At 39.7% G+C, this 9,213-nt stretch overlaps 1 protein-coding gene across 1 annotated transcript in view; it reads right to left on the bottom strand.

Moving 5' to 3' along the window:
- Nucleotides 1-5,075: 5,075 nt before the first annotated feature.
- Nucleotides 5,076-9,213, bottom strand: part of LOC102227530 (protein FAM53B-like) — a 28,890-nt gene continuing 24,752 nt past the window's right edge. Inside the window, exon 5 of the mRNA XM_005804897.3 lies at nt 5,076-6,283. Coding sequence (XP_005804954.1) covers nt 5,927-6,283 — 357 coding nt within the window. The 3' untranslated portion in view covers nt 5,076-5,926. The remainder of the gene's footprint in view (nt 6,284-9,213) is intronic.

The raw sequence follows: 9,213 nt of genomic DNA, 5'->3' as shown, positions 1-9,213 counted from the left end.
AGTTGTGCGTAATTTTGTGTTGGTGTGTCACCAAAATGCCAGTAAAATGCATGTAATGCATGTTGTAATATGACAACATCTAAAAAAAGATCAAGTAGAATAGTACCAGAAAGTAGCTGGTATCACAAATATCACACCACATCAGGACCAGACCTTCTGTTTCTCATAGAGTGAGCAAAATCAGAATATTACAGAGAGATGTCTTGTGTGTTTCAGGTTTTATCTCAGCCAAATAACCTGCATGTAATGGCCAGATGATGCAACACGTGCCATCTCTATTTCACCCTACTTTGGCCGCAAATGAGTATTCCATAAAATATAGACCTGAAGTTCATTCCAGACCTGGAAAGAAAGAAAAAAAATAGCCATGAGAAAATCATGTGACAGATTTCCAGGTACACTTCAGATGGTTGTCATGCAACAGACCCTGTAATTACAGGTCTGTTCAGCTGCCCTCCGTCACCCCCGTGAGAAGAACTAGTCAATCAGTGACATGTGATACCACCAGCCACCTGTCGAACAAGGTGTCTGCCAATGCATGTAAGCACTTACTTGCACCACATGTAGACAAAGATAAACACACCTGTCCGACACAGGACATATCAGTCGCCCCACCTTAAGCACAAGGTGTTTTCAAATACAAGAAGATATTTTTAGTTGTTATTTTTAAGGTACAGAGAAATGCAAAGCTCATGTAAGAGTAGCTTTTATGTAAGTAATACTTTTAAAATAAATTTACCCTCCAGTCATTAAGCTATATACTACACCAAGATACCATACTATGAGAGAGAGTTTTTGTGGAAAGTTGTAATGGACACCTCATGGTCTAAATGCTGTCAGGTAGCCGTGGTTATCAGAAGTTAGCATGAAAAGACAAAGAAAACAAATAAGCAACTGAAATACCACTCTTTCCATCAACTGAAAAATCAGTCGACATAACACAAATATGCTGTCTTATGATCATGCAGGCTATTTGACAAACACTTGCATTTCCGCAGAAAGTCCTCTACGTTGCTCCCAGCACACAGATAGTTCAGACGGTTGGCGGATATCTGATGAGAATCTGAACAAGAATGTCATATTTACTACAAAATGTATAATTATAAATATATACACACACATTAGATTAATTTTATTATTAAACAGTTTAGCAAAAATATTCTGAGGCAGCCATTTTGGTATTGTTCAAAAGCAATCCTTTTCAGTTGTTCAGTCTTTTTTTAAAAAAAAAAAAAGATTTAATCTCCTTAGCAATTCAGCTGACCTCAAATCAGGCAACATACAGGACAATTTTTACCTCATTTAGAAAAAAAAAAAACTTTATTGAAACAAAGTCTTGACCAGCAACACATTTTTTTATACGTAACTTTATCTACAAATCTATAAATGTTAAGAAAAGTTAAAAGGGGACAATCAATAACTATGCCAGAAAACAACAATTTGATTAAAACGTAATAAAATGTATAACTCTTTAAATGCAATCACGTCCACCTCAGCAGTATGTTTTTCAAGCAGGCAGCTCCACATCAACATACTTCAGAGTTTTACTTGCACAATGATTTGTGAATTATGTTATGCCTCTTGGCTATTACAACTGTGTTTCTTCAAAACTAGAGAAAATTATAGATCTTCTTGCAGACACGCATTTGTCCCAGATCCAAGAAAGTTGCAAATTGTTGAGAAATATAAGTTTTAGTCCAGATGTTCATAAGAAAACAATTCACACAATGTTACTGTGTCTAAGGACAGCAGATATCACACTAATAGGGAGATGAAGACTATGGGATATGCAAGACTAGTGAATGAAAAACACCTGATAGAAACAAAACAGAAATCAATCTATGAACAGCCACAGAACCCTGGTTTAAATCAATGCTCAAATCAATATTAGTTCTGTTTGATACAAGGCAATTTTATTCTTGTGTTTATTTTGCTGGAAATCAAAAGTGCAATGGCTGTTTCACTGATCACAGGGTCAGTGGTCAGGGGTTCATTCACCTTTACTGACTGTCATGCACTCTAGCATTTTATCACATCTACAGTACAAAAGGCTTCTTAGCTTGTCATTTTACAGCCATAAGCTTATTTATACAAACGTAAAGTAGTGTAAAATGAAAATAAATGCCCACAAGTAATAAGCTTGATGAAGAGCTATAAAGCTCGCCTCACCTAGCACGCAGCGCCAGCAAACGCAGAAGTCTGAACCGGAAGGAAAACAACGTGATGTCAACCAGGTGAGGGAGGGCTCTTTAAATACAGACAGCCAGCTCCGCAGCCAATTACATTCAGGCACTTGTGTGGTGCGTTCAGAACCTACAAGGCATACTTCCACATTTAGCAGTATGTCTCTACTGTTTTTTGTTTTTTTGTTTTGTTTTGGTTACCATTCTTCTCAATGTATTAACAGTTTGCTTTGCCTTAAAAGTCTTGTATCGTTTTCCTTCCATTTATCCTACTCCATATTTGTCTGTCACAATGAAATACATTGAGGTTTGTGCTAAAATAATTATTTTTAAAAAGTCTAAAGAAAAAAGGCTTTTCATAGAACTGCACACACAGTGTTTTTTTCTGACTTTAGGTCATTTTAATACTATATGTCCCAAAGCCAAACCATGTAGGCCTAAAACACACACACACATATATGGTTAAAATAATCAGCGTTTTATTGAGCATGAAGATACATAAATTATTAGAATGTCATAAGTCCAGCTCCCTTCAAGTCCCCACAGCAAAGTTAAAACAAGTTTGCAAAGACTTAAGCACAGCCTTTTGCTCAGCCAGTGTTTTCCCACATGTAATCGAGGTTGAGCAGTAAATTTGTCTAACATGGCCTTTCCTGTCTCCCTCTCTCCGTCCACATCTGCCAACTACAACTACAATGCTCCCTATTTATAGTGTTTTTAGCTCAGATATTAACTCTCTCCCCCAGTTTTCCTGCCACTTCCCTTGAGAGAGGAAGCGTGTGTATGCGTGCGCATGAAAGCAGTGGGCAAATGTTGTAGCAACATCTTGTTGTGTTTCCAGCACAGTGAAAGCGAGAAGGACTGAACTAATGTCCTACCAACAAGGAATGAAAATGCAGGCATGGGGCGGTTAGGGATTTTTATGTATGTAGGTGATAAACTTTCTGCGTGCAAAGGGTGATCACATTCCGAATCTATTTTCAGGGTCTCGCACAGCATGAGATTCCGTGCTGTATGTGTTTGGGTGCATTGTTGTGTAAGGCAAAGGCTGAGTGCTGAGACGACAGAGTTCACCTTCCTCCAAGGCCAGCACAGGAGGGAAAGCGGCAACTGCTTGTTGCATCCTGTTTTGAGCATAAACACAGTTCAGCGAGTCTGTGCTTTTATCCCCTGTGTTGGAAAAACAATTAGTCCTCTCTCTGTGCTTCAGACATGCATCCCCTGGTGTCTAATAATGACGATGACAGAAGCCCTCGCTGCAGCCTGGACGCAGACGTCCACATGAGTACGTGTTGTTGAGAAGGCAGGTGCTGTAAGTGTGTCTGGCCTGACATCAGACATGATAGGAAATCCCTGGGAGGAAAAAAACCTCGCCTTGATGACGTGTCTTCTCGCTGTCTGCCCGCTTTAGAAGTCCTGAGGTATTTTCTCCTGATGTCACCTCCTCTGGTCACTGCTGAGTTGCAGGCCAGGAATATTCCAAGTCTGGGCTTCCTGCCTCTTTATTTTGGGGTCATAGGCAATCTTTTAGGAAAGTACAGATCATAATCGCACCCAGTCATGAGAATGAAACGGTACCTTTGAACAAATATTTTCACTCCTGACTTATCAAAAGTTCAACAAACATACTGAGCTAATAAATGGCTTCTTGACCAGTTGGATGTCACTCAGTATGACTACAAAATATTCTCCAATAATTATAAACCATCCCTTCATCTTGCTAATCTTGTGCATCCAATAAAGTGGTTGACAATCAATGATAATCTGTAGGTGGACGGTGATGCAGAATTAGATAAATAAATGCAGACATATACACACACAGAGGGAGAGTTGTGAAATATTGTAATTAAGCCAAAACGTGATCCGTAGTGGAACAAACAGTCCTTTTGACATGAGAGCTAAAAGCATGAGAAAGGACTCATACTGAAAACTCTCTTGGATAAATCTGGAGTATGTGTTTTTCCTCTGCAATTTGCTTATCTGCTGTGTGCCAACCCATGCAGTGCCTTACCTCCTTTAACTTTTTCACATTTTATCTAATTTAAATCGTTAACTGAAAATACTCATTTGTTGGAAATTTGTTGAGCATCATTGTATGCTTCCAAAACATCTGAGTCAATTTTTGTAGCGTCATTTTTTGCTACAATTACAGCTGCAAAGCCTTGCCAGAAATTCACAATTAGACCTACTTAGACTAGGCCTTTCTGATATATTAGATATTACCGTCTCTAAAGTATCTTTGGCTGAATGTTTGGGGTTGTTGTAACGCTAGAAGGCGAATCTCTGTGCCAGTCTCAAGCTTTATGAAGCTTTTTAGCGCCACTCCATCCATTTTCCCATTAGCTCTGATCAGCCTTCTTGCCTCTGTTGAAGAAAAAGTATTCCCACAGCAATATGCTGCCCCCGCCATCCGTCACTATGGGGATGATGTGTACAGGATGGATTATTAGTTTCCTGCATTCGAACAAAAACTAATATTTTTCATCCGCCCAGAGCACCTTCTACATGCTTTATTGCTGTCTTAAGTAAAACTTTTGACTATCTTCTTCTTTCTACTCAACAATGCCAGATCTGAGCTGTGGATTTCTCCAATATATAATCACAGTGAAATACAGTACAACTTCTGGTCACTATGATAAATTTTGGAAAAACTGCAAGAAAAGAACTATAAATGAAACTTTACCGGTAAATACAAATCTGAAAATACTGCAGAAGATTGAAAAGAGAGTATTAAAAAACAACAAACAACAAAAAGTAGTTCAGAAACATGATGCAGGAAGTGACTGTGGGGGAGAGGGTGCAGCTTCTAAAGTGCACCTGGAAACTGCTCATCTCAACTTTGATCTAGAAATCTGCCTTGTGCAGAAATGAAAGAAGCAAATAAACCAGACGTATTGGTGCAGGTTGTGAATTTATTTCCATTCAGTTAGAAGAAAGGCCTTGAAATCTTTGCTCCTTTGCAAACAACATATAAAAAAATCCCCCCCTCTGAAAAAAACAAAAAAAAATGTAGAAAAATACACACTGCTGTTTGAACCCAAAAAGAGATTCAGTGTTTAATTCAAACATACACTTTGCATATAAACGTCAGACACAGTGGCTTTAGGGTGAGGCTTTTCTCCTTGAAAAGAACTACAAGAACAAGCATTCAAAAGAAGGCACTTTTTGATTTTCTTTTTTTTTTCAACTCTTCATAAAGCTTATGGAGCCTACATTCAAACTTAAAAGATTTATGTGTGCGCTCAATAGACAAAGGAGAAAAACAAGACTGAATGTCTGAAAGAAGACCTCTTTGTCTTCTGTTTCATCCCCAGCTTTCAGATTACTCTGAAAATAGCAAATCTGAGCTGAATACAGGTGAGCTCAGCTACTACTACAGTACTAAAAAAAAACAAAAAAAAAAACTAAAGTGAGCTGACTTTGGAAAGATTATCAGGTTGGAAAGAGGTTGAGGGTTAGGAGACACTTTTTAAGACAGAAACCCCCAATTTTCCACTCCTGAGGTAAGTCAAATCACCAACTCATAAGAAATAAAAACTAAAAAAAATCCTCAAAGGGTGCTGCTTTTTTGGTTAAAGCAGAAAGAATGTTCAAGGCATACGTGAAATTCAGAAGATAATCTTCGGCAACATACTTAATATTTCATTATGGATCACTTTCTGAGTCCTTTCAGTATCTTATCCCTTTCATGGCATTTCATTAGTCACCTCTTGGTACATTAAATGTGACCTTACAGTGGATGTTCAGTTTCTTTCAATCTGCTCAAGGTCCAGCTCCCCACCGAGCTGGAAAATATCCCTCTGTTTCACGCAGTCACCCTTCCAGAGGGTGCGTTTACTGTCCACAGTGCAGCACGCAGGGGAACCGGGCCGCGAGTCCACGCTGCAAGCGGAATCGCTGTCCAGTTCCCCGTAGGACGAGTCCTCTTCCTCGTCGTCCGCCACCATGTCCGTCCGCAACTCCAGCCCCCGCTCAGGCACAGCAGCGAAGTCCGCCTCCGACTGGCCGGCGGGATCGAACGAGTGCCCGCTCGGGCTGGACTTGAAGCCGTCCAAGGACGAGAATCCGGGCCAGCTGAGGCTTTGAAAGGTCTGAAGTTTCTGGATGGAAGAAAGAACAGGGAAAAATTCTTACTCCACTTCAGTGAAACTGTAAAAGTTAAAGAGTTCTGACAGCTCTCAATTTAAACCCCAGTTTGTTTTCCCCAGGAACATATGAGTAGATTGGGTTTCTCTTTGGGCAGCCAAAAAGCTGGCTTTGCCTTTCACCAACAGCATGTGTACATGTAAACACAAGCACACACAGAAGCCACTCGGGGAACATGCGCATTATTCCGACCAATCTGGGTCGATAGTGGAAAAAAATAAAAAGAATCAACGGGATGAGCTGCAAACCACAGACAGTATGTTCTGTCCGAGAGCGGTCTGGTCAGATGCGTGGCTAGAGACGCACCAAGTACGGTAAAGTCATTCCTTATTTAAGTCGCTGAGAGTTTCAGATGGAATGTATGCAAGCAAAACACTGCAGCCCGCTTCCAAAACGTGACGTTAAAAGAGGCTCAAAGTTATCTGCTTCCTCTCTGCAGCGAACAAAGACAGAGGTGCAGAGCGGTGTAGGGGTTAATGATCACCAGAGTGCCCTCAGGCAGCAGATGTTCAAGGCATGGAGGTGAATAGAGATGGGTTTGCTCCACAAAGCCTAATCTCACACGATAGGCACCTGTAGCATTGTCTAACACGTGCTGAAAAGCAGATTTTGAAGCCAAGAGCTGGAAATCTCTGTGTTTTTGTGACGGAGCCCGATCTGAAAAGAAAAAATCTGAGGCAGGACGTTTTGCTGTCTGGGCTTAAAGTTCTGCTGCCTTTTGCTGAATTAGCAAGCTTCATCTGACAACACTTGAGGTGATCATGTTAAAGTGGGAGGCATTTCTGCTGTACTTACACCAGCAGAGTAGAAAAGGGGATTTCTAAGCTTTGGAACTCTGCGTTCAAATCCCCCCTCCCCAGTATTACCCCACTACTAATTATCACAGCAGAGGGAGAGACGAGGGCAAAGAAAAGGAGGGGGAGCAGCTTCTGCACAATATGCTTTCTATAAAATCTACTGAGGCAGACTGTGCTTTGAGTGGGTTTGGTGGTGGGCTGGAGCAGCAAAGTTATATTTTATATATCAAGCTTTCAGATCCTACACATATCTTATGCTGAATAAGATGTGCAGTGAAAGGTATTTCCCCCTTACAGATTTTTTTTTCTTTATTAATTAAAGTTAAATGTTAAATATAACATGCATTTTACAAACAAAGGTTTTATGTGTCGAGGGGAAGAAAAAGAGTGTGGCTACCATTAAGTGTTTGTGTTGTGAGTCATTTATATCCCTGTGGAGGGCCTTAGTTTTGCAGAATTGCTTTAATTCAGAAGACAAACAGCCTGTTCAGAATGTGTCGTGTTTGCAAGTGCACTTGATGTTAAGGTCAGAAACTGAAGACGTTATTGTTCAGGATTTTCAGGTAGACAGCATAATTAATGGTTCCATCAACAATGAAATGTTTCACGAGTGCATGAAAGATACAAGATTATTTTAAGGCAGACTTTGGATATTCCACGGAGAATATTTGGCAAAGACTGTAACTGCTGTGATTTATAAGTTATTAATATAAACCGAAGGCACCTGCCTTAACAATCAAATCGGACACATTATGTTTAGATGTTTCTGCTTTCCAGTTCTGTTGCTACAGTCCACATGCCTGCTGCAGGTGGGGCGTGAAAACAGCTTTGGGTTAGCAGGTACATCAGAAACAGGATGGGGAATAAAGCAGTGGCTTAATGTGTTTCTTCCATTGCCAACTTTTCTTTCTGAAAACTCACACAGCATAGCAGAGGTTAAAACCGTTTTCTTCAGCAGGTGCTTTTTAGTCAACAGTTCAGACTCATTTTCTTTCTAATAATTCAAGGAGAAAAACGGAGATAAGAGATTTTATGTGTACTTTAGGCTAAAATACACTAAGTGAGCAAAGTATTTTTAACACTTTATGTTTAAAGTGTTAAAAATAAATTCATGAAAACGATTCATGATGTGCTCACGTTCATGTAGAGACTATGAATATAGCACTGGGTGTTTTGTCGCGAAATTCTGAAAATGTATGATTTGAATTCAAGCAATTTCAGACAGCCGAGCTTGAACCTGTGTGAACTGAACGTAAAACAAGTTTTGTTAAAGTTGAAGTTGCACAACACCGTCAACTGAATAGTTGCTGCAGAACTCGGGCATTCCTCCAGAGAACAGAAAAAGGAAAACACTGTTTGCATGGTATACTCTGGTATGGAGGGTGACGGGGTTTGTTATTAGTCTGTCACTTTTGCCCAAAATGCAGTGTCATATCCTTAGAGATGTTGTCAACAGTGTTAAATAAAGTCACAAAAGACAACTTCACATCTAATGACACTCTTAACTTAATCTGCTTCTGCTATACGTGGTGTTTACAGAGAAAGAAGGAACAGACAATTCAGACACCTGCTATACCGAGGGCCTTTGGCGTTTCTGTTAATTTTAGCAACAACAGCGGTCTCCGCTACTCTTGCAAGGATAAATGCAGGCAGCTATGTGAGGCCCAGTCTGCAATTTTTCTGCCATGGCAAACTAAATCCTAAAAACAATAAACTCGACACACAAACGGTGCATTCTATGTTTGAATGTGATTAGTTGTCACAGAGGTGTATTTCTTTATATATATATATGTAAATGATAAACACCAATCAGGCATTTTTTTTTCAAAGCAGAGCCATTGAAGCACAGCTTTTCAATGAAAACATGCAATCTACAACACAGGATGGAAAGGCAGCTGCAGATTCACCCGCCAAGACATTAGGCAAATTTCCTCCTGATAAACAATAGCGTTGTAAATGAAAGGGAAAACGTTCTGCACTATAAACTGAGAAGAGTCATGCAGATTATAAACAAAAATGCTTGAAATAAAATAACATAAAAATTGGAAGGAACTTTTTTTAAAATTCACGCTGTCGTTCATTTAGTT

Source organism: Xiphophorus maculatus, chromosome 22 (assembly GCF_002775205.1).
Source record: "Xiphophorus maculatus strain JP 163 A chromosome 22, X_maculatus-5.0-male, whole genome shotgun sequence".
In the NCBI taxonomy this organism is placed as follows: domain Eukaryota; kingdom Metazoa; phylum Chordata; class Actinopteri; order Cyprinodontiformes; family Poeciliidae; genus Xiphophorus; species Xiphophorus maculatus.
The sequence above is the reverse complement of the archived record's forward strand: the minus strand, read 5'-3'. Positions and strand labels throughout refer to the sequence as shown.